The sequence below is a fragment of the Ovis canadensis genome, chromosome 2, assembly GCF_042477335.2.
Source record: "Ovis canadensis isolate MfBH-ARS-UI-01 breed Bighorn chromosome 2, ARS-UI_OviCan_v2, whole genome shotgun sequence".
NCBI lineage: Eukaryota > Metazoa > Chordata > Mammalia > Artiodactyla > Bovidae > Ovis > Ovis canadensis.
The window spans coordinates 87,984,683-88,010,786 of record NC_091246.1 but is presented as its reverse complement, the minus strand read 5'-3'; the positions used below and the strand labels follow the sequence as shown (position 1 = coordinate 88,010,786).

Below are 26,104 nucleotides of genomic sequence, written 5' to 3'. Positions count from 1 at the left end.
TATTGAATATTACACACTTCCTGTTCAAATATGTATTTCTTTACTCAGAGTTATCCCAATGGGGATACACTTTCTCACCTCTATAGACAAAAGATATACCCATTTGAATGCAAAGTTCCAAAGAATAGAAAGGAGAGATGAGAAAGCCTTCCTCAGTGAACAGGGCAAAGAAATAGAAGAAAACAATAGAATGGGAAAGACTAGAGATCTCTTCAAGAAAATTAGAGATACCAAGGGAACATTTCATGAAAGATGGGCACAAAAAAGGACAGAAATGGTATGGACCTAACAGAAGCAGAAGATATTAAGAAAAAGTGGCAAGAATACACAGAAGAGCTATGCAAAAAAATCTTTATGACCCAGATAACCACCATGGTGTGATCACTCACCTAGAGCCAGACATCCGGAATGTGAAGTCAAATGGGCCTTAGGAAGCATCACTGTACACAAAACTAGTGGAGGTGATGGAATTCCAGTTGCACTATTTCAAATTCTGAAAGATGATGCTGTGAAAGTGCTGTACTCAGTATGCCAGCAAATTTGGAAAACTCAGCAGTGGCCACAGGACTGGAAAAGGTCAGTTTTCATTCCAATCCCAAAGAAAAGCAATGCCAAAGAATGCTCAAACTACCGCACAATTGCACTCATCTCACATGCTAGTAAAGTAATACTAAAAATTCTCCCAGCCAGGCTTCAGCAATATGTGAACCGTGAATATCCAGATGTTCAAGCTGGTTTTAGAAAAGGCAGAGGAACCAGAGATCAAATTGCCAGCATCCGCTGGATCATGGAAAAAGCAAGAGAGTTCCAGAAAAACATCTATTTCTGCTTTCTTGACTATGCCAAAGCCTTTGACTGTGTGAATCACAATAAACTGTGGAAAATTCTGAAAGAGATGGGAATACCAGACCACCTGACCTGTCTCTTGAGAAATCTGTATGCAGGTCAGGAAGCAACAGTTAGAACTGGACATGGAACAACAGACTGGTTCCAAATAGGAAAAGGAGTACGTCAAGGCTGTATATTATCACCCTGCTTATTTAACTTATATATACAGAGTACATCATGAGAAGTGCTGGACTGGAAGAAGCACAAGCTGGAATCAAGATTGCCAGGAGAAATATCAATAACCTCAGATATGCAGATGACACCACCCTTATGGCAGAAAGGGAAGAAGAACTAAAGAGCCTCTTGATGAAAGTGAAAGCGGAGAGTGAAAAAGCTGGCTTAAAGCTCAACAATCAGCAAACTAAGATCATGGTATCCAGTCCCATCACTTCATGGCAAATAGATGGGGAAACAGTGAAAACAGTGTCAGACTATTTTTCAGGGCTCCAAAATCACTGCAGATGGTGATTGCAGCCATGAAATTAAAAGATGTTTACTTCTTAGAAGGAAAGTTATGACCAACCTAGACAGCGTATTAAAAAGCAGAGACATTACTTTGCCAACAAAGGTCCATCTAGTCAAGGCTATGGTTTTTCCAGTGGTCATGTATGGATGTGAGAGTTGGACTGTGAAGAAAGCTGAGCATCGAAGAATTGATGCTTTTGAACTGTGGTGTTGGAGAAGACTCTTGAGAGTCCCTTGGAATGCAAGGAGATCCAACCAGTCTATCCTAAAGGAGATCAGTCCTGGGTGTTCATTAGAAGGACTGATGTTGAAGCTGAAACTCCAATACTTTGGCCACCTGATGTGAAGAACTGACTCATTTGAAAAGACCCTGGTGCTGGCAAAGATTGAGGGTAGGAGGAGAAGGGGATGACAGAGGATGAGATGGCTGGATGGCATCACTGACTGAATGGACATGGGTTTGGGTGGACTCCGGGAGTTGGTGATGGACAGGGAGGCCTGGTATGCTGTGGTTCATGGGGTCACAAAGAGTCGGACATGACTGAGCGACTGAACTGAATTGTCAGCAAATCGGGATGACCCAGGAGTGGCCACAGGACTGGAAAAGGTCAGTCCTCATTATACTTCCCAAGAAGGGTAGTACCAAAGAATGTGCTAACCACTGGACAGTTGTACTCATTTCCTAGGCTAGTACTACTCCTACCAAGTCGCTTCAGTCGTGTCTGACTCTGTGCGACCCCATAGACGGCAGCCCACAAGGCTCCCCCGTCCCTGGGATTCTCCAGGCTAGGATAGTAAGGTCATGCTTAAAATCTTGCATGCTAGACTTCAGCATAATGTGAACCAAGAGCTTCTAGATGTCCAAGATGGGTTTAGAAAAGGAAGAGGAACTGGAGATCAAATTGCCAGCATTTGCTGGATTATAGAAAAAGCAAAGAAATTTCAGAAAAACATCTATCTCTTTCATCGACTACACTAAAGCCTTTGACTGTGTGGATCATGGCAAACTGTGGAAAGCTCTTAAAGAGATGGGAATTCTAGACCATCCTATCTGTCTCCTGAGAAACCTGTATATGGGTCAAGAAGCAACAGTTAGAGCTTGATATGGAACAATTGATTGGTTCATGATCAAGAAAGGAGTATGAAAGAGCTGTTTGCTGTTACCCTGTTTGTTTAACCTATTTGCTGAGCACATTATGAGAAATGCTGGGCAGGATGAGTTACAAGCTGGAATCAAGATAGGCAGGAGAAACATGAACAACCTCCGGTATGTGGATGATACCACTCGAATGGCAGAAAGCAAAGAGGAGCTAAAAAGCCTCTGGATGAGGGTGAAGGAGGAGAGTGAAAGAGCCAACTTAAGACTAAGAATTAAAAAAACTAAGATCATGGCATCCGACTCCATTACTGGATGGCAAATTGAAGGGGAAAATGTAGAAGTAGTGACCGATTTCCTATTCTTGGGCTCCAAAATCCCTGCAGATGGTGTCTGTAGCCATGCCATCAGAAGACGATTGCTTCTTGGCAGCAAAGTTATGACAAACCTAGACAGTGTGTTGAAAAGCAGAGACATTACGCTGCTGACAAAGATCGTATAGTCAAGGCTGTGGTCTTCCCAGTAGTCACACACGGGACATGTGAGAGCTGAACGGTAAAGAAGGCAGAACACCAAAGAATTGATGCTTTTGAACTGTGGTGCTGGAGAAGACTCTTGAAAGTCCCTTAGACAGCTAGGAGATCAAACCAGTCAGTCTTAAGGGAGATCAGCCCTGAATACTCATGGAAGGACTGATGCAGAAACTCTAGTAGTTTGGTTACCTGATGCGAACAGACAACTCATTAGAAAAGTCCCTGATGCTGGGAAAGATCGAGAGCAGAAGGAGAAGAGGTCATCAGAGGATGAGATGACTGGATGACATCACTGATGCAATGAACATGAACTTGGGCAAACTCCAGGAGACGGTGAGGGACAGGGAGGCCTGGCTGCCCCCCTGGGGTTGCAAAGAGTTGGACACGACTGGGCAACCGAACAACAACATTTCTCTAGAGGGGTCTTCCCTGGTGACTCAGCAGTAAAGAATCTGCCTGCTAATGCAGGAGACATGGATTCGATCCCTGATTGGAGAAAACCTCACATGCCTCTGAACATAACCTGCAGTTATGCTGTGGTTAGTGATAGGTTTCAGTAAATGTTCTGAACATAAAAACATAATGAGGAAACATATAATTTTAATTCAATTCACTCTAAAGCCACAGTAAATATTTTTGGGTAGAGGATAAATGACTTAAACTTTAAGCTTCTTTCCTCTCTTTGGAGGTAGATCACTGCCCCCCTCCCCAAGATCATTTGTCGTGGTTATAACTAATCAGTAAATTCAATCCATAGATATTCTTTCACAAACTAACTTGAATTTTGCGTTGGGGTTGCTAAAGATTGGACAGGATTTAGCAACTAACCAACAATGATAACTGTCTAGAGGAGAGACGCAGAGTGGACTGCAATGAGGGTTGTTTATTGTTTTTCTTTGAAAATGGGGAAGACTGAAGAATGTTTAAATACTGACAGAAAGCAGCCAGTAAGAGGAAAAGGTGAAACCACTGATCCTTGAGAAAGAGGGAGGAGATTTAGGGTGGGATGAAAGGATTGCCTTTGGGCCAAGAGGAGGAGCTTTGTTTTTTTCCCTGAATTGAAGTGTAGTTGATGTATACTATTATATAGGTTATAAGTGTACAATGTAGTGATTCACAACTTTTTAAAAAGAATTCTCTGTTTGTCTGGCTGCACTCTGTCTTCCTTGCTGAGCATGGGCTTTTCTCTAGCTGTGGTGAGCGGGTCTGCTCTCTCTCTGGCTGTGGTGAGCGGGGTCTGCTCCCTTGGCTGTGGTGAGCGGGTCTGCTCCCTGGCTGTGGTGAGTGGGATCTGCTCTCTGGCTGTGGTGAGCGGGGTCTGCTCTCTCTCTGGCTGTGGTGAGCGGGGTCTGCTCTCTGGCTGTGGTGAGCGGGGTCTGCTCTCTCTCTGGCTGTGGTGAGCGGGGTCTGCTCTCTCTCTGGCTGTGGTGAGCGGGGTCTGCTCTCTCTCTGGCTGTGGTGAGCGGGGTCTGCTCTCTCTCTGGCTGTGGTGAGCGGGGTCTGCTCTCTCTCTGGCTGTGGTGAGCGGGGTCTGCTCTCTCTCTGGCTGTGGTGAGCGGGGTCTGCTCTCTCTCTGGCTGTGGTGAGCGGGGTCTGCTCCCTGGCTGTGGTGAGCGGGGTCTGCTCTCTGGCTGTGGTGAGCGGGGTCTGCTCCGTGGCTGTGGTGAGCGGGGTCTGCTCTCTCTCTGGCTGTGGTGAGCGGGGTCTGCTCCGTGGCTGTGGTGAGCGGGGTCTGCTCTCTCTCTGGCTGTGGTGAGCGGGGTCTGCTCTGTGGCTGTGGTGAGCGGGGTCTGCTCTCTCTCTGGCTGTGGTGAGCGGGGTCTGCTCTGTGGCTGTGGTGAGCGGGGTCTGCTCTCTGGCTGTGGTGAATGGGATCTGCTCCCTGGCTGTGGTGAGCGGGGTCTGCTCTCTGGCTGTGGTGAATGGGATCTGCTCCCTGGCTGTGGTGAGCGGGGTCTGCTCTCTCTCTGGCTGTGGTGAGCGGGGTCTGCTCTCTCTCTGGCTGTGGTGAGCGGGGTCTGCTCTCTCTCTGGCTGTGGTGAGCGGGGTCTGCTCTCTGGCTGTGGTGAGCGGGGTCTGCTCTCTCTCTGGCTGTGGTGAGCGGGGTCTGCTCTCTCTCTGGCTGTGGTGAGCGGGGTCTGCTCTCTGGCTGTGGTGAGCGGGGTCTGCTCTCTCTCTGGCTGTGGTGAGCGGGGTCTGCTCTCTCTCTGGCTGTGGTGAGCAGGGTCTGCTCTGTGGCTGTGGTGAGCGGGGTCTGCTCTCTGGCTGTGGTGAGTGGGATCTGCTCCCTGGCTGTGGTGAGCGGGTCTGCTCTCTCTCTGGCTGTGGTGAGCGGGGTCTGCTCCCTGGCTGTGGTGAGTGGGATCTGCTCCCTGGCTGTGGTGAGCGGGGTCTGCTCCCTGGCTGTGGTGAGCGGGGTCTGCTCTCTGGCTGTGGTGAGCGGGGTCTGCTCTCTGGCTGTGGTGAGCGGGGTCTGCTCTCTCTCTGGCTGTGGTGAGCGGGTCTGCTCCCTGGCTGTGGTGAGCGGGGTCTGCTCCCTGGCTGTGGTGAGCGGGGTCTGCTCCCTGGCTGTGGTGAGCGGGGTCTGCTCTCTGGCTGTGGTGAGCGGGGTCTGCTCCCTGGCTGTGGTGAGCGGCCTTCTCGTTGCAGTGGCTTCTCTTGCTGCAGAGCGCAGGCTCTAGAGTGCGGGCCCAGCAGTTGTGGCACACGGGCTTAGTTGTTCCGAGGCATGTGAGATCGTCCAGGACCAGGGACAGAAGCTGTGTCCCCTGCATCGCAAGGCAGATTCTTAACCACTGGACCACCAGGGAAGCGTGAGTCACAACTTTTAAAGGTTATACTTCATAATAGCTATTGTAAAATATTAGCTTTACTGTATTGTATACCCTTGTAGATTTCTATGCATAATAGTTTATGCCTCTTAATCCCCTACTTTTTATTTATAATGTAATCCTCTACTTTTTATTTATATTGCCCCTCCCTCTTTCTCGCCACTGGTAACCACTGGTTTGAGTCTGCTTCTTTTTTGTTATGTTCACTAGTTTGTTGTATTTTTTAGATTCTACATGTAAGTGATATCACACAGTATTTCTCTTTTTTGGTTTTGTTTCTCTTAGAATAATAGCCTCCAAGTCTGTCCATGTTATTGCAAATGGCAAAACTTTATTCTTTTTTATGTCTGAGTAGTAGTCCATTGTGTGTGTGTATCAGAAGAGGTGTGGTATACCCCCACCACACAATTTCTGCTCATTAGTTAATGAACACTTCAGTTGCTTCCACATCTTGCCAGTTGTTTAAGTAGTGCCGCAATGAACCTAGAAGTGCATGTATCATTTTGAATTAGGGTTTTTGTTTCTTTCAGATCTATACCCAGGAGTGGAATTGCTGGGCCATATGGTAGTTCTGTTTTTAGCTTTCTGAGAAGCCTTCATGCCGTTTTCCACAGTGGCTGCACCAATTTACATTTCTACCAACAGTGTACAAGAGCTCGCTTTATTCTACTTCCCCTCCAACATTTGTTATTTGTATTATTTTTGATAATAGTCATTCTGACAGGTCTGATGTGATATCTCATTGTGGTTTTTATTTGTGTTTTCCCGATCATTAGCAATGTTGAGCATATTTCTCTGTGCCTGTTGGCCATCTGCCTGTCTTCTTTGGAAAAATTTTGACTGTTCAGCTCTTCTGTTTTATAATAAATTTTTTTTTCTGTTGTATGAGCTGTTTATATATGTTGGATATTAACCCCTTACTGCTCATATCATTTGCAAATATTTTCTCCCTTATTGTAGGTTATCTTTTCATTTCATTGAACTGTATAAAAGCTTTCAACTTTAGTTAGGTCCCATTTGTTTATTACTGTTTTTATTTCCTTTGCTTTAGGAGAGATTGAAAACAGGTTGAAAAAAACTATTGGTATGATTTATGTCAGAGTATTGTTTTCTTCTAGGATGTTACAGTTTCTGGTCTTACATTTAGGTCTTTAATCCATTTTGAGTTTATTTTTGTATGTATTGTTAGAGAATGTTCTAACTTCATTCTTTTGCATGTGTGTGTCCAGTTTTCCCAGTACCACTTACTGAAGAGACTGTCTTTTCTTCATTGTATATATCCTGGGTTCCTTTGTTGTAGATTAATTGATCATAAGTGCATGGGTTAATTTCTGGGCAGGAGCTCTTAGAATTATTTCTGCTTATTAATATCAACTGTTTGGGCATATTAACAAATTCTGAAGTTTGCACAGCTAAACATTAAAAATAGGGACTTCCTGGCGGTCCAGGGGTTAAGACTCTACTTTTCCAGTGCAGGGGCTACAGGTTTGATCCCTGGTTGGGATCCCACATGCAAATTGGGATGGCCAGATTAAAAAAAAAATTCTCTAGCATGCCAAGTTTATACAAATATTAAGCATTTTAAAAAAATTAAAAATAGATTGAACAAAGTATTGTGTAGCTCTTTTATCATAATGAAAATATCCTTTTCCCTCTTCCAGGCTCATGACCCTGGTTAGCTGTTATGCTATAGTTTCTTCCTTTTGCCAGACTCTTGTCAAATGCCTTCCTTTAACTCTGCCTAATGATGGGAAGTCAAATTGTTTTGGCTTCCCAGCAGGTTCTCTTTAACCTTTACTTAACTCAGAGTTTAACTCAGGGCTTTCCGTACTAGATAACTTTTATGACTATGCACCTAAAAGAAACTTAACATCTTTGACCATTTTTTTTCTTGGTTCAGAGTCAAAATGGGCACAGGAGCTAGGAAATGTACCCCAGGAAGAGAGGGAGTATTATTAAAAAAAAAAAACAACCAACTAAATTTGAGCAATTTCTGGGAAGGATAAAATATTTTTCTTTTACGTGAACTTAAAGGCTGTAAGATTATGAGAGGTTGGGGACCTGCAGTTATGTTGCGGTTAACGATAGATTTCAGTAAATGTTCTGAACATAAAAACATAATGAGGAAACATATAAATTCTGATTCAATTCATTCTTAAGCCATGATAAATAATTTTGGGTTGAGGATAAATGAATTAAAGTTTAAGCTACTTTCCTCTCTTCAGGGGTAGATCATTGCCCCCCTCCCCAACATTGTTTGTCTTGGTTATAACTGATCAGTAAATTCAATCCATTGATGTTGTTTCATAAACTGTCTTGAATTTTGTGTTGGAGAGGAAGATTCAGTTAACAATTTCGTTCCTCGAGCATGGTAAATGAGGATTTTGCTGCATCACCTTTTGCTATTGAGAAACCAGCTTCAGGAAAAGTCCATGAATTGGTGAAGTTAGTTGTAGGCAGTCATCTGTGCTTTGCTGCTTAAAAATTTATTTTTGGCTGTGTTGGGTCTTCACTGCCATGCACAGGCTTTCTCTTGTTGCAGAGCACGGGCTCTAGAAAGCAAGGGCTTCAGTTAGGCATGGTGCATGGGCTTAGCTGCTGAGGCATGTAGAATCTTCCTGGACCAGGGATTGAACCTGTACTCTCTGTGTTGTCAGGTGGATTCTTATCCACTGCGCCACCAGGGAAGTCCTGTTTTTTGTTTTTCCTCTTGTAGCAGCAGGAAATGGGGGCATTAAGTACATTTTAGTTATCATAGAGCCTGGCAGCCCTTGCAGGAAGGTTTTCACAGCACCTCTGAGGGGAAGTTGGTTCCCTCAGTAGAAGTATCAGCAGAAGAGAATGTCTCGTGTTCCATGTGCAGGTTCCAGGGTGCAACGGGCCCATGGCAGGAGGGCACCCCTGGCTGCTCTGGGCTGGGGAGGGCTCTGCAGGGCAGCGTGGGCATTCAGCTTTGTTCCTCATCACCTGCCGCCTGGTATCTTCTGATGCACGTTCTTGGAGTGAACAGGGCTGAACTCTTGGGTAGCCACCAGTGAACACAGGTTTGTGTGGAGGCTGCCTCCAACCCCACTCCAGTCCTCTGGGGAGTAAGGAGACCACCTCCCCTTGGGAGCCCTCCTCGAGAACACAAGAAAGCCACTTTGCAGTTAGCTGGTTATCAGCCAGTGTTTTCTGGGCCTTCCCATTTCTCTTGGCAGCCTGGGGGCCTGACTGTCCTAGTTCCCTGCTGCAGCTGGTTTAGGTTTGAACAGATATCAGTGTGAGGTACTTGCACACTTAGAAGAGTAGGAGCGGGGAGCTGATCCCTGGGTTCTTATTCAGCCCATTCCCTCCATAAACCCTGACTTAACTGTCAGCTTTCAGCTGCCTCAGGTCTTTGGCTTCCTCTTGCTATTTGCCAACATGGGGTCCCTGGGGACAGAGCCCCGGCTGCAGGCCTGGTAACTGCTGCTGAGATGTATTTTTAAACCTACCCAGAGGGTGTTACAGGGAATTCAACTGAAGCATCTCCTGTTTCCCCTTTGGAGCCCTAGGGAAACTAATTCTCCGGCTTCCTAACTCTTTCCTCCCCTCCCGCCAAGCACTTTCAGTCCCTGGTTTGGGTTTATTGACAACCATACGTATAATTCATGCAAGACAGGTTACAGTGGAGCGTGTTGCCTCTGCTAGTCAAGCGTGGCTCACTAACACTGCTCCAGATTTCGGCGGGGAAGTAGGTTTTTACTGGTGTTTGGGCCCAACGTCTTCCTGTCCGGAAGCCTTCCCCTTCCTTTGGTGAGGTCGTTTTGGAAGTGCCATTAGGGAAAAGCCACCTTCCTCCTGTCCAGTTGGATAAATGAGTTTCAGGCAAGAACAGCCTGTTGTGTGAAGCAGAAGTTCTTGGAGGAAGGGGGGAATGTATGCTGGAGAGAGTTTGCCCCGGGCAGCTGGTCGGCAGTGGGCGCCCAGGCTGAGCCAGGGTACTTCGTGCTACAGTGTCTTGGTCTTTGTAGAACTGTGGGGTGCTTTGGGAAGGGAGTGTATAGTAAAGAGTGTCATGCTTTTTAAGTTGGGAGTATAAATTGCTTTACAATGTTGTATTTAGTTTCTACTGTACAACAAAGTGAATCAACTATATGTATACATTCATCGCCTCCTTCTCGAGCTTCTGTTCCCACCCCTCTACATCATCACAGAGCTGAGCTCATTGTGGTTACACACCCAGCGTCTCACTAGCCATCTATTTTACACGTGGGCTCCCCTGGTGGCTCAGAAGATAAAGAATCTGCCTGCAGTGTAGGAGACCCAGGTTCAATCCCTGGGTTGGGAAGATCCCTTGGAGAAGGGAATGGCACCCACTTCAGTATTCTTGCCTCTGCAGTTCACGGGATTGCAAAGAGTCGAACATGACTGAGAGACGCATGCACACACACACACACAGTATATGTAGGTCAGTGCCACTCTCCCAGTTCGTGCCCCCCTCCCCTTCCCTCTCTGCCGTGTGTCTACATGTCTGTTTTCTAAGTTGGTGACTTTATTCCTGCCTGCGAACAGGTTCATCTGTACCATTTTTCTTGATTCCATATATATGCATTTGTATATGATACTTGTTTTTCATAGAATGTCTTGATTTTTCTATTCCATTGTTTCCATATTCCCTGAAATAATGGGAGTGCTGATGCCAGAGAGCTGAGAAGTGAAAGGTTCATTGTCTGCATTTTTTGCCTTCTGGGTTTTCTATGAGGTTAAGTAGAGGAAGAAGATAACTATTAGCATGAGCTATTGGGAGCATAGAGAAGGAGGTGGTGGGACCTGAAAAATAGAAGTCAGCTCCACAGTGAACAGGTTGGGTGGGAAGGTGGAGGTAGCAGGCACAGGAGAGACCTCAGTGGTCCTGGGTGGCTGCAGTGGGATGGTGGTGAGATGAGGGGGAAGAGGAGGGGATGATGTGGCCAGGGAGTAAGGCTGAGGTGGGTCCAGGAAGGTTTACATCCCGTGCTAGAACGTTGGGCTTTATCTGGAAGATTTTTAAGCCAGGGAATAAAAGGGTAAGATTTGGGGTTCAGACAAGTTGATTTTGGCTCTCTAGGACAGAAGAGTGGCAGGTGGTGGGGGTAATTGAGGAAGCCCAGGTTATAGGTTATAACATGACCCACATGAGAAATGGTCAGGGTCTGAACTGAGGAGGAAAGAGGAACCGATGAGCTGCAGGGTGGAGGTAGGGAGCACACACCTGGTGAGTGGCTGGCCCTTGACGGTGTATAACTTGAGTGAGAAGCGGATGGCAATGTCTTTGTCAAAAGTGGGAAACAGGAGGCAGAGCAGTGAAAGCAGAGAGGAGAGGATGGCTTCTCAGCAAGCGCCTATAGAATTGGGTTGAATGGAAACCATGAGCCTTATTCTGAGGCAAGGGCTCCCAAGGCATGTGCTTATTTTCCTACAGGAGAGACTTTGGGCCTCACAAAGTGTTACCAGTGAAGATCCACCAGCCCAACCCATTCGTCCCAGGTGAAGAGAACATGGATCTGCAGACCACGTATAAACAAGATTACAACCCTTACCCCCTCTGTCGAGTGGATCCCATCAAACCTCGGGACAGTAAATACCCTTGTGGGGACAAGATGGAGAGTCTGCCTACTTACAAAGGTGGGAGAGGGCTGGAGGGGCAGGGTTGGGGGAGGATGGGCTGAGCCTAGGTGCTGACTGGGAAATGGGTTTTATGCACACACGCCCTCAGTGCACAGGCTGGGCAGTCTTTCCTGTGGCCAAATCTGGCTTTCAGCCTGTTTCTGGGCAGCTGGAGAGGTAAGGATGGTTTTTAAATTTTTGAATGATTAAAAAAAATGAGAAAGACTATTACTTTAGGGCATGTGAATATTAAGTGAAATTCAGAGTTCAGCATCATAAGTATGTTTTGTTGGAACACGGCCACTCCCATTGGGTTTCTATATTATCTATGGCTAAGTTTGTGCTTCGGCAGCAAAGTTGAATAGCTGTGGTAGAAATCATATGGCATGCAAGGCCTAAGACATTTAATATCTGGCCTCCGACAGAAAATATTTGCCAGTGCCTGCCTCAGCTTGCCATTCCCATCCTGTATTGGGCAAGCAGTTCAAGTTTAAGCCAAGTTGGGTTTCACCACTGATTGATTCATTCATTTGTTAAAAAATTATGGAAATGTAACATACAGAAAAATGTGCAAATACATAATGATAGAGACTAGTGAATTTTTAAAATTGTTTTCTTTTTTAATGGGCTGAGTACCTCCCCCTGAATAACTATTTTGTATATACATCAATCCTTTTAACCTTTAAAAAATTTTTAATTTTATATTGGAGTGCAGTTGATTAACAATGTTGTGTTAGTTTCAGGTATACAGAAAAGTGATTCAGTTATACGTATACTTCGGTCAGTTCAGTCACTCAGTCGTGTCTGACTCTTTGCGACCCCATGAGTCGCAGCACGCCAGGACTCCCTGTCCATCACCATCTCCCGGAGTTAACTCAAACTCACGTCCATTGAGTCAGTGACGCCATCCAGCCATCTCATCCTCTGTCATCCCCTTCTCCTCCTGCCCCCAATCCCTCCCAGCATCAGAGTCTTTTCCAGTGAGTCAACTCTTCGCACGAGGTGGCCAAAGTACTGGAGTTTCAGCTTTATCATCATTCCTTCCAAAGAACACCCAGGGTGTTCTTTAGAACACCTTTAGGATGGACTAATTGGATCTCCTTGCAGTCCAAGGGACTCTCAAGAGTCTTCTCCAACACCACAGTTCAAAAGCATCAATTCTTTGGTGCTCAGCTTTCTTCACAGTCCAACTCTCACATCCATACATGACTACTGGAAAAACCATAGCCTTGACTAGATGGACGTTTGTTGGCAAAATAATGTCTCTGCTTTTCAATATGCTATCTAGGTTGGTCATAACTTTTCTTCCAAGGAGTAAGCGTCTTTTAATTTCATGGTTGCAATCACCATCTGCAGTGATTTTGGAGCCCCCCAAAATAAAGTCTGACACTGTTTCCACTGTTTCCCCATCTATTTGCCATGAAGTGATGGGACCAGATGCCATGATCTTCGTTTTCTGAATGTTGAGCTTTAAGCCAACTTTTTTACTCTCCTCTTTCACTTTCATCAAGAGGCTTTTTAGCTCCTCTTCACTTTCTGCCATAAGGGTGGTGTCATTTGCATATCTGAGGTTATTGATATTTCTCCTGGCAATCTTGATTCCAGCTTGTGCTTCTTCTATCTATTCATTTTCAATTTTGTTCCCATTTAGGTATTATAAAATATTGAGTTGATTTCCTTGTGCTGTATTTGCTATAGGTAATTCCTATTGGACTGCAAAAGTTTTAGGAAAGTCCTAGAGGAAAGTGAGAATCCCTTGGTGAGTTGCCAGATAGCTGACAGTACAAAGGCAAATTAGACCAATGAATTTTGAGTGAATACGTATGGAAACAGGATGCAGATTGAAATGTATAGCATCGATACTCACTTCTAGTTACCGTCCCCACCCAGAAGAGAACCACTGTGCTGACTCTGAACTTCGTAAATTAGTTTTGCTAGTTTTGAACTTCATTTTAACGAGATGGGTTCCTCCTTTATTGGGCATTTTCTGCATTCCAGGCATGGTATTAGGACCCATGAGGGAAACATAATGACCTGCCCTTGACTTTGTAGTCTGGTAGGAGAGACAGGGTATCGGGTGGTGTGTGTAGCTGGTGGCAGTCACTGACTCTATGGAGCACGAGCCACAGGACTGACGCCATGGGGATGGAGGCCAGGTTTGTGATCAGTAACTGTGCTGCTTATCATGTACACGGTTGTCCTAAGAATATGCGCAAAACTGTCCCTGTCACATGTCTGTGATGCCTGCATGCCTGTGGTGATAGTGGCTTTTTAAAATTATTATTTAAAAAATCTGGCTGCATCATGCAGCACATGGGATCTTAGTTCCCCGTGAAAGTGAAAGTCGCTCAGTCGTGTCTGACTCTGCAACCCCACGGACTATACAGTCCATGGAATTCTCCAGGCCAGAATACTGGAGTTGGGTGGCCTTTCCCTTCTCCAGGGGATCTTCCCTGGAGATCGAACTCTGGTCTCCCACATTGCAGGCAGATTATCTACCAGCTGATCTACAAGGCAAGCCTAAGAATACTGGAGTGGATAGCCTATCCCTTCTTCAGTGAATCTTCCCAACCCAGGAATCAAACTGGGGTCTCCTGCAATGCAGGTGGATTCTTTACCAATTGAGCTATCAGGGAAGCCCCTTAGTTCCCTAACCAGTGATCTAACCCGCAGCGCTGCATTGGAAGCATGGAGTCTTAACCATTGGACCACCAGGGAAGTCCCCAGTAGTGGCTTATTTGGTCAAGCTTAACACTTGGCCATGGGGAGGTGGAGAGGCTGGAGGGGATGTAGGAATCGTCCTGAAGCCCTTCCAGGAGCTGTTAATCTATCATTCTGGAAGATTCTAAATGTGGCTGAGTATCTCTGCTTTTTCTTTTCTTTTGTCCTTTTACTTTCTTTAGTGTCACCTATTACCTTTTACTCTTCCATAGCCACCTTCTGCCAAGCCACATTCTGGACGTTGTCAAGTCCCCAGACAGCTCCACCTTCATGCCCTCCACCATCCGGTCCTTTTGGCTCTGGTATTTACTCCCACTGTGACAGTCCTTGGCCTCACTGGGACCTCCCGCCCACTGATGCCTCAACCCTCCTTCTCATCATCATCAGCCCCTCCTGTGTCTGTTCCCATGCAGCTTATTCCACATTGTATCACTACAGCCCCTCTCTTAACCCCCTGTTTCTTCTGTCCTTCTGTTGCCTCCTCCTGGTGACAACCAAACCGTGCCTTCTCCATGTCTACCACTGGACGCCTAGCAGCGCATCTCTCCAACCTTATCAGCTCATCTCTGTTGGCCACAGAAAGCAAGCAGAGAGATCTTTTGAAAATAGAAGTCTCAGCTGACCTCTTCTCTACCTAAAATTCATCAAATAATCACTCCAGTTCTTAGGAGAAACTCCCACACCTTTGCCCTCTCCTCTGCTGCCTTGAAGATTTGCTCCTCCTCCCTGAGCCCCTCTGCTCTGGCTACGGGAGGTAATTTCAGTTGCTTTGCTCCGCTTCTTTTCTGTCTCAGGGCATGTTGCACTGCCTTTCCCTCTATAGACAGCCACTCTCCTGTCCCCTCTCCAGTGCTCATCCTTCTGCAAAGGGCTGAAGCATCGCACCTTCCGAAGGTGTGATGCCAGACCAGACACATCCTGTAAGGTGCTTGAAGGCTGACTTGCCCTACCTTGTTTTGTAATTCATTTTGTAATTTAGTTTAACATTTGTCTCTTTGGCTAGACTGCAGGCTCTAAGAGAGCAGGGGTCTGCCTTTTTCTTTGTCTGTTACCCTCAACAAGGTAGGCACCATAGCAGATGTTGTGTTAAGGAGTCAGCCCAATGAGGCATGTTGTGGGGTGGCACTTTGGCCTCTGCAAGGCTCCTCTGTTTCCCTTTTCATCCCAGTGTTTGTAGGAGGGCAAAAGATGGACACTGAGCAGGCAGGAAAAAAACAGAGCCCAACTGAGCACTTCCCTTTGATGGGTGAGGAGGCAGGGCTTCTGGTAGGGCTCATCTGACTGCATCCTCTCCTCTCTACATCCTCCCTGTGGGCTCCTGGATTTACAAGTCTTGACAGAGTTAGAGGCTCCTCAGAACAGCTGTCTGCTCAGCTCAACTTCCCCTCTCCACCTTGCCCTGGGTGCAAGGAGAGAAATACTGGGAAATACTCCCTGCTTTCCTTAATGGTTGACAAGGATGGAGTATCCCAGTGATATTATTTAAAAGGACATCTCCCTCCACTTCTCCCACAAAATAATCCCCACTCAAAATCAACACACAGAAAAAAATATCTAATCTGCCATATTCTTCCCCTTCTCTAAACATTTACATCTCAAATTACCCTCTGCAAACCAGAGAATAGTATTCTACTGCTAAAACTGAGTCATGGCTGACTTTGCCTTACTGAGAAAGTTAGTGTTGAGAAAACCCTATTTTCTTTTTTATAAAGCAGTTATAATAGGTACCAGAAATTTGTCTGCTGACACAGACTTAAATTTTTTTTTAAATTGAAGTACGGTTGATTTACACTGTTGTATTAGTTTCTGCTGTATAGCAAAGTGAATCAGCTATATATCGACTCCACTCTTTTTTAGATTCTTTTCCCATATAAGCCATTACAGAGTATTGAGTAGAGTTCCCTGTGCTATAAAGTAGGTCCTTCTTTGTTATCTGTTTTATATATAATAGTATGTATATGTCAATCCCAATACTCCAGTTTATTCCTTCCCTCTGCCCCCCGGTAACAAGTTTTTCTATATTTGTAATTCTATTTCTATTTTATAGATGAGTTTATTTGTACACTTTCTTTAGATTCCACATATAAGTGATATCATATGGTATTTGTCTGACTTTCTTCACTTAGTGTGATAATCTCTGGGTCCATCCGTGTTGCTGCAATTGGCATGCTTTTGTTCCTTTTCATGGCTGAGTAATACTCCACTGTATACATGTACCATGTCATCTTTATCCACTCCTCTGTTGATGGACATTTAGGTTGTTTCCATGACCTGGTTATTGTAAACAGTGTTGCAGTGAACATTGAGGGTGCATGTATCTTTTCAAATTGTTCCCCCCCCCCGAGGATATGCCCAGTAGTGAGATTGCTGGATCAAATGGTAGCTCTGTTTTTCTTTTTTTCTTTTTTCCCAAAAGATTTGTTCTCGTTCTTTTTTTAAAAAATGATTTAATTTATTTATGTATGACTGTTCTGGGTCTTTAGTGCTGTGCAGGCTTTTCTCCAGCTCCAGCAGGCAGGGGCTGCTCTCCAGTTGAGTGTGTGAGCTTCTAATTGCAGCGGCTTCTCTTGTTGTGGAACACGGGCTCTAGGCCCTTGGGCTTCAGGAGCTGTGGCTGTCAGGCTCCAGAGCACAGGCTCAGTGATGTTGGCACACGGTCTTGGTTGCTCAGAGGCATGTGGGATCTTCCCAGATCAGGGATCGCACCCATGTCTCTTGCATTGGCCGGTGGATTCTTTACCACTGAGCCACCAGGGAAGCCCTGTTTTTAGTTTTTTAAAGGAACCTCCATACTGTTCTTCATAGTGGCTGCACCAATTTACATTCCTACCAAACGTGTACTTACCCAGGCTTAATGAAGTAGCAGTAGGACTGTTCTGAACCAGGCATCTTAGACCTTTTGGGTTTATTCTGGCTCCATCTGTACCTGAGGGTAGGTTTCATAGTTCTCCTCTGAAATTCAGGTTTAAAATCAATTCAGTTTGTAGTCAAAGAAAACATCTGTCATTCGGTGTCAGTTGTAACCTATGTGTAACGTAGTTTTTTGAATAATACTTACCATATCATATAATCTCTGGTTAATTTTTTCCATTACTCCTCTAGGATATAGTGGCTTCCAAAACTTGGCCTTAAATGCCAAACATTTATTTTCTGCTTTTAGCACAGGGGATGCTGCGGTGAAGATGTGTTTAGTGAGGTAATAAGTGAACGAATAGTTCTAGATCTCTGCTTACAAGGGCTCCTGGTGACATGGTTTGGCATTACAGTCGCACATATTCCCACCAGGTCTGTTTCTCGGTGGGTGCCAGCCAAGGGCAGGAGTGAAGCCTGGGGAAGACCTGGGACATTTGCTCTTTGCCTCCTGCACAGCCTCATGCATATTTGAGGGGCCACATCCTTGCCTTATCTGTTGGCTGATCGCTCATGTGATGACTTGTTTCTCTTATGGAAATAGTATTGCCTTAATAAGTCTTCTGCAGCAGTGTTTATGGTTTTATGTCTATACATTGATTCTCCTTCCAAAAGGAAGGTGGGGTAGAAACCAAAGATCAAGGCCATTAAATAGATGTATTTCAATGGGTGCATCTCTATTCTGTCTATATGCTCTGCTTGCTATTGTTGCATAGGAAAAATATGCAGACTTTTCTCTATGGCCAGTGCCTTTACTGGCCTCCAGAAAACCACTAGTAAAATTTGCTCCAGTAGCATTTGGTTGTAATTTTAACATTTTCAAAACACTGTGCAATTGGAAAGATTGAGAGTGTAATTACTTGATGCTCAGCTTTAGGTTTAGCTTTTCTTTTCTTTTCTTTCTTTTTTTTTTTTTTTTAAGACACATTATTGAATGGAATCCCTTTTAAAGAGGTTCTTGCCAATTATGCACATGACACCCTGGCCCTGAAGGGCTTTTATTGATGGCTTTTCAGGCATGTGAATAGTTTGTCATGTGGAATTCTGAGGTTTTTTTGTAATATACGCTGGGTGGAGGAAGTTAGGAGGTTGGATAATAATGTGGTTTCCACTGTATTGTTGGGTATCAGAAATCATATGAGGCAACTCTCAGTTTAGGAACCTGTTTTCTTAACACTTCATCCATCACAGGAGAGGCCCAGAAAACCCTGTCCTACCCACTCCCATGTACCTTGAGGCAGTGTATAGGCATCTACAGGTAGATACCCTCATTTCAGTGAGGCTTGAAGTCTGAGGGGGAAACATGTGGTTTATATTCAGCAAGATGGTTCCCTCTAAGGCCCCCTAATGCTTTCAAGATGCTGATAGAGCCATTAATAGCTCTTGGAGAAAGATTAGATTTTCAATTAAAATGAAGCCAATTTAAAATAAATAGTTGGTAGTATTATTAGCCTGAAATAAGCTTAAGAGTGTGCCTGGGGGTGGGGATGTCAGGACTTACAGCGTGGCAGAATGACGAACTTGACAAATTCTCTCCCCAAAAAAGCAACAATAAAACTGGACAAAACAGTAAAAACCAACCATTTTAGGGTTCTGGAACTCAACCCAAGGGGTACAACAAATTGAGAACCATTTATTCCAGACAAACTACTAAACCATGTTATGAACAGTGGGAGTGTGTGGTGTTTTATCCTGGGGCTGCTTCCATCACCCCTCCCTCAAGTTCCATCTGTGTGGTAGTTCTGCTTTGGGCAGGCTAGGCTGCGAAAACCAGCAACTTTACTGCCAGTGGGGGCTGATTGGAGAAAAGTGCGTACTCAGGCAATTCAGTAAAAACAATAGTGACATTAATGGCAAAAAAAATTAGAGAAGACAGCTTCTGCGGTTAGTTTGAGGTTGCAGTACTACTTGAAACAAGCAACAGACCAGTAGATCAGTCAGAAATTTACCAAAGAGACTCAGAGAATGAGACAGACTCAGAGGTGGGCCTTGATAAGCTCATACATATTCCTGATGGTCTGGAAGACTGTGCATATGGGCAAGGCAGTGTGCAGGCTCAAGAGATCAGAGAAAGGGTCTAGGTATTCACTCATCTTTCTTGGCTGAACATGATGCCTGGTGCATATGCAGAGGAGATATGAGATAGCCTGGCAGAAAATAAAAGCTGGGAAAAAGTTGCAAACTGTACAGTCTTTGACTATATTCTCCAACTCACACACAGATTCATTAGCAAATGGTGAAAACCTTAGTGGCTTAAGGTGCCTAAGTATGTGTGCTTAGTCACTCTTTCGTGTCCAAGTCTGTGATCTCATGGACTGTAGCCCACTAGGATCCTCTGTCCATGGGAATTCTCTAGGCAAGAATACCAGAGTGGGTTGCCATGCCCTCCTCCAGGGGATCTTTCCCACCCAGGGACTGAACTCAGGTCTCCCACATTGCAGGTGGACTCTTTATTGTCTGAGCCACTAGGAGGAGGGTGCTTACATATAACTTCTGGTTAATCAGAGGCAGATTACTAAACTATCCTGTGATAGAGGGTAGCTCAGGAATTTAGGCCTAAAAGTAAGATCAATTAAAAAGAAAAAACTGCCAGTACCATACTATAGTGATTACTGTAGCTTTGTAGTATAGTCTGAAGGCTTCCTAGGTGGCTCTATTGGTAAAGAACCCTCCTGCCAATGCAGGAGACATAAGAGACATGGGTTTGATCCCTGGGTTGGGAAGATCCCCTGGAGGAGGGCATGGCAACCAACTCCAGTATTCTTGCCTGGAAAACCCTATGGACAGAAAAGCCTGCAATCCGTGGCATCACAAAGATTTGGATATGACTTAGAAACTAAGCAATAACCACAGTCTGAAGTCTGGGAGCCTGATTCTTCCAGCTCCATTTTTCTTTCTCATGATTGTTTTGGCTGTTTGCGGTCTTCCGTGTTTCTGTACAAATTATAAATTTTTTTGTCCCAGCTCTGTGAAAAATACCACTGGTAATTTTGATAGGGATTGCACTGAATCCGTAAATTGCTGTGGGTATTATAGTCATTTTCACAGTATTGATTTTTCCAGTCTAAGAACATGGTGTCTCTCTCCACTGTTTTTGTCATCTTTGATTTCTCTCATCAGTGTCTATAGTTTTCTGTAAATAGCTCTTTTGTCTTAGGTAGGTTTATTCCTAGGTATTTTACTCTTTTTGTTGCAGTGATAAATGGGATTGTTTCCTTAACTTCTCTTTCTGATTTTGTTGTTGTTAGTGTATAAGTATGCAAGAGATTTCTGTGTATTTATTTTGTGTTTTGTGACTTTACTAAATTTTTTATTGAAATAGATCTAGTAGTTTTCTGGTGGCATTTTTAGGATTTTCTATGTGTAGTATCATGGCATCTGCAAACAGTGAGCGTTTTACCTCTTCTTTTCCAGTTTGGATTCCCTTTATTTCTTTTTCTTTGGTTGCTGTGGATAGAATTTCCAAAACTATGTTGAATAATAGTGGTGAGAGTGGGCACCCTCATCTTGTTCCTGATGTTAAAGAAATGCTTTCAGTTTTTCAAAAATTGAGAATAATGTTTGCTGTGGGTTTGTTGTATCTGGCCTTTATTATATTGAGAATAGGTTCCCCCATGCCTACTTTCTGGAAAGTTTTTCTTTTTTTTAATCATAAATTAGTTTAATTTTGTTGAAAATTTTTTCTACATCCATTGAGATTATCATATGGTTTTTATCCTTTAGTTTGTTAATGTGGTATATCACATTGATTGGTTTTCATATACTGAAGTATCAGTATATGCATTGCATCCCTGGGATAAACCTCACTTGATCATGGTATATGATCCTTTTAATGTGTTGTTGGATTCTGTTTGCCAGTATTTTGTTGAGGATTTTAGCATCTATGTTTATCAGTGATATTGGTATCACTGTAATTTCCTTTTTGGCAAATGGCAATCCACTCCAGTACTATTGCTTGGAAAATCCCATGGACAGAGGAGCCTGGTAGGCTACAGTCCATGGGGTCGCAGAGTCAGACATGACTGAGCGACTTTACTTTCACTTTCGCTTTCGCTTTGTCTGGTTTGGTTATCTGGTTATCAGGGTAATGGTAGCCTTGTAGAATGAGAGATAGTATCAAAATACGTAGTGAGAATCCATGTTTGTAGATTGAAGATTCAATGCAGTTTAAGGTGCAGTTCCACCCAAATTTATTTATAGATTCAGTGCTATTCCTATTAAAATTTCAGCAGGTTTTTTGTTGTTGCAGAAATTGGCATGGTATGATTCTAAATTTTATTTATGAAAATCAAACCAAAGTAGCTGAAAATTTGTCTTTTTCACAAATGGTGCTGAGATAATTTGATATCCACTTGCAGAAACATGAACTTAGACCTTACTTCACACCATACTAAAAATTTAACTCAAAAAGGATCAGAGATCTAAATGTAAGAGCTAAAAATTTTAATCTTTTAAACTAAGACATAGGGAAAAAAAGTAAATTTTATAAAAATTCAAAATCTCCGTGTGTTTTAAAACATACCAGCGAGAAAACGAAAAGGTAAGTGACAGACTGGGAAAAAATATTTACAAATCGCATATCTGGCATTGGATTTGTAGTCTAGAATACAAAAATAACTCGTAACTCAAAAATAAGACAAACAACTGTATTAAAAAATGGACAAAAGATTTGGGTAGATATTTTACCAAAAAGACAAATGAATGGCTAACAAGCACAAACAGTTCAGTTCAGTTCAGTCACTCAGTCGTGTCCGACTCTTTGTGACCCCATGAATCGCAGCATGCCAGGCCTCCCTGTCCATCACCAGCTCCCGGAGTTCACTCAGATTTGCGTCCATCGAGTCAGTGATGCCATCCAGCCATCTCAAACTCTGTCGTCCCCTTCTTCCCCTGCCCCCAATCCCTCCCAGCATCAGAGTCTTTTCCAGTGAGTCAACTCTTCACATGAGGTGGCCAAAGTACTGGAGTTTCAGCTTTAGCATCATTCCTTCCAAAGAAATCCCAGGGCTGATCTCGTTCAGAATGGACTGGTTGGATCTCCTTGCAAGCCAAGGGACTTAAAAGAGTCTTCTCCAACACCACAGTTCAAAAGCATCAATTCTTCGGGGCTCAGCCTTCTTCACAGTTCAACTCTCACATCCATGCGTGACCACAGGAAAAACCATAGCCTTGACTAGACGGACCTTAGTCGGCAAAGTAATGTCTCTGCTTTTGAATATGCTATGTAGGTTGGTCATAACTTTTCTTCCAAGGAGTTAAGCGTCTTTTAATTTCATGGCTGTAGTCACCATCTGCAGTGATTTTGGAGCCCCCCCAAATAAAGTCTGACACTGTTTCCACTGTTTCCCCATCTATTTCCCATGGAGTGATGGGACCGGATGCCATGATCTTCATTTTCTGAATGTTGAGCTTTAAGCCAACTTTTTCACTCTCCTTTTTTACTTTCATCAAGAGGCTTTTTAGTTCCTCTTCACTTTCTGCCATAAGGGTAGTGTCATCTGCATATCTGAGGTTATTGATATTTCTCCTGGCAATCTTGATTCCAGCTTGTGCTTCATCCAGCCCAGCGTTTCTCATGATGTACTCTGCATATAAGTTAAATAAGCAGGGTGACAATATACAGCCTTGACGTACTCCTTTTCCTATTTGGAACCAGTCTGTTGTTCCATGTCCAGTTCTAACTGTTGCTTCCTGACCTGCATACATATTTCTCAAGAGGCAGGTCAGGTGGTCTGGTATTCCCATCTCTTTCAGAATTTTCCACAGTTTATTGTAATCCACACAGTCAAAGGCTTTGGCATAGTCAATAAAGCAGAAATAGATGTTTTTCTGGAACTCTCTTGCTTTTTCCATGATCCAGTGGATGATGGCAATTTGATTTCTGGTTCCTCTGCCTTTTCTAAAACAAGCTTGAACATCTGGAAGTTCACGGTTCACATATTGCTAAAGCTTGGCTGGGAGAATTTTTAGTATTACTTTACTAGCGTGTGAGATGAGTGAAATTGTGTGGTAGTTTGAGCATTCTTTGGCATTGCCTTTCTTTGGGATTAGAATGAAAACTGACCTTTTCCAGTCTTGTGGCCACTGCTGAGTTTTCCAAATTTGCTGGCATATTGAGTGCAGCCCTTTCACAGCATCATCTTTCAGGATTTGAAATAGCTCAACTGGAATTCCATCACCTCCACTAGCTTTGTTTGTAGTGATGCTTTCTAAGGCCCACTTGACTTCACATTCCAGGATGTCTGGCTCTAGATGAGTGATCACACCATTGTGATTATCCGGGTCGTGAAGCTCTTTTTTGTACAGTTCTTCTGTGTATTCTTGCCGTGTCTTCTTAATATCTTCTGCTTCTGTTAGGTCCATACCATTTCTGTCCTTTATCGAGCCCATCTTTGCATGAAATGTTCCCTTAGTATCTCTAATTTTCCTGAAGAGATCTCTAGTCTTTCCCATTCTGTTGTTTTCCTCTATTTCTTTGCATTGATCACTGAAGAAGGCTTTCTTATCTGTTCTTGCTATTCTTTGGAACTCTGCATTCAGATGCTTATATCTTTCCTTTCCTCCTTTGCTTTTCGCCTCTCTTCTTTTCACAGCTATTTGTAAGGCTTCCCCAGACAGCCATTTTGCCTTTTTGCATTTCTTTTCCATGGGGATGGTCTTGATCCCTGTCTCCTGTACAGTGTTACGAACCTCATTCCATAGTTCATCAGGCACTCTATCTATCAGATCTAGGCCCTTAAATCTATTTCTCACTTCCACTGTATAATCATAAGGGATTTGATTTAGGTCATACCTAAATGGTCTAGCGGTTTTCCCTGCTTTCTTCAATTTCAGTCTGAATTTGGTAATAAGGAGTTCATGATCTGAGCCACAGTCAGCTCCTGGTCTTGTTTTTGTTGACTGTATAGAGCTTTTCCATCTTTTGCTGCAGAGAATATAATCAATCTGATTTTGGTGTTGACCATCTGGTGATGTCCCATGCTGTAAAGAGCAATACTGCATAGGAACCTGGAATGTCAGGTTCATGAATCAAGGCAAACTGGAAGTGGTCAAACAGGAGATGGCAAGAGTGAATGTTGACATTCTAGGAATCAGCGAACTAAAACCGACTGGAATGCTTGAATTTAACTCAGATGACCATTATATCTACTACTGTGGGCAGGAATCCCTCAGAAGAAATGGAGTAGCCATCATGGTCAACAGACGAGTCTGAAATGTGGTACTTGGATGCAATCTCAAAAACGACAGAATGATCTCTGTTCATTTCCAAGGCAAACCATTCAGTATCACAGTAATCCAAGTCTATGCCCCAACCAGTAATGCTGAAGAAGCTGAAGTTGAACGGTTCTATGAAGACCTACAAGACCTTTTAGAACACCCAAAAAAGATGTCCTTTTCATTATAGGGGACTGGAAAGCAAAAGTAGGGAGTCGAGAAACACCTGGAGTAACAGGCAAATTTGGCCTTGAAATGTGGAATGAAGCAGGGCAAAGACTAATAGAGTTTTGCCAAGAAAATGCACTGGTCATAGCAAACACCCTCTTCCAACAACACAAGAGGAGACTCTACACATGGACATCACCAGGTGGTCAACACCAAAATCAGATTGGTTATATTCTCTGCAGGAAAAGATGGAGAAGCTCTATACAGTCAAAAACAAGCACATACACAGATACTCAAAAATTTTAATCATTAGGGCAATGTAAATTAAAATACAATGAGATGCCACTACACACCCACTATAGAATGCCTATAATTAAAAAACAAATCATGATAACAAGTGTTGATGTGCAGAAATGAGAACTTTCATACATTGCTTGGTGGGAATGTGAAGTGGCACGCACCACTTTGGAAAAGTTTGCGGTATGTGGAAAAGTTACACATAAACTAAACATATAGCCTAGCAATTTTGCTTCTTGGTATCTACCTAAGGAAAATGAAAAGATGTAGCCTCACACACACTTGTCTATAAATGTTCCTAGCAGAAATTTTCATAATAACGAAATGATGACAACAATCCAAATGCCCATCAAATGAAGAATGGATAAACAAAATTTACTCTAATACTAGTCAACAATAAAAGGGAGTCAACTGGTGCATGCTACGACAGGGATGGACTTCCTTTACGTTATGCTTAGTGGAGGAAGCCAATACAAAACACTATATATTGTGCAATTCCATTCATAGAAAATGTCCAGAAAAGCCACATTTAGAGTGACCAAGAAATGATTAATTATTGCCCAGGGATGAGAATGAAGATAGCAAATTGGCTTGATTAGATTTTTAGGGTGGTGATGGAAATGTTCTATAACTAGATTAAAAAAAATTCTTTTTATTAAAGTATAGTTGATTTACGATGTTTTGTTAATTTATGTGGTACAGCAAGGGATTCAGCATAACTAGATTTTGATTATAAATTGTTGCACAACTCTGTAGAAATTATTATGTGCGTAAGATGGTGCATTTTATATTTCTATAAATATAAATGGTACATTTACATTTATACGAATTATACCTCAAGAAAGCTGTTTAAAAAAAGTGTGCCTGTGGACTCCACTGGTATTGGCTATATACCTCAAAGACTACTTTTGTTCTCTTTGTAAAGTTGTAGGCAAGAGAATTCCCTGTGGATTCAGAATTGGTTAGCCAGCGCAGTGCCCCTTATTCCCCTGGAGTGCCATATTTGATGTATGTGGAGTGTATGTGTGATGATAGCAACATGATGGCAATCGCCCCATGGATGACCAGGAGGCCTAGCAGGTCTGGCTGGTGGCTCAGTCACTCTTTGCTGATTCACAAGGGCACCTTCCCTTAGAGGAATGGAACTGTTCTTGGATAAGGGAAAACCAGCAGTTGGAGTCCATTCCATGGGTCCACTCATGGCCCTGGACCCTCTACAGTCCCCACATGCAGCACTGTGGGTGTGATGAGACTCCTATAAATTAGTCTCTTCTGCATGTGTGTGCGTGCTAAGTCACTTCAGTCGTGTCTGACTCTTTGTGATCCCATGGACTGTAGCCCACCAGGCTCCTCTGTCCATGGGGATTCTC

General features: G+C 43.7%; 1 protein-coding gene across 4 annotated transcripts in view; it reads left to right on the top strand.

The window, feature by feature from the left end:
• SAXO1 (stabilizer of axonemal microtubules 1) overlaps positions 1-26,104 on the top strand; it is a 90,668-nt gene that overhangs the window by 32,130 nt on the left and 32,434 nt on the right. For all 4 annotated transcript variants that reach the window (XR_011254387.1, XR_011254386.1, XM_069576636.1 and 1 more), the window contains exon 3: positions 11,239-11,441. Coding sequence is in view for 2 of the 4 variants with exons in the window: in XM_069576636.1 (XP_069432737.1) it covers positions 11,239-11,441 (203 nt within the window). In the remaining 2 variants the exon portion in view is untranslated. The remainder of the gene's footprint in view (positions 1-11,238; positions 11,442-26,104) is intronic.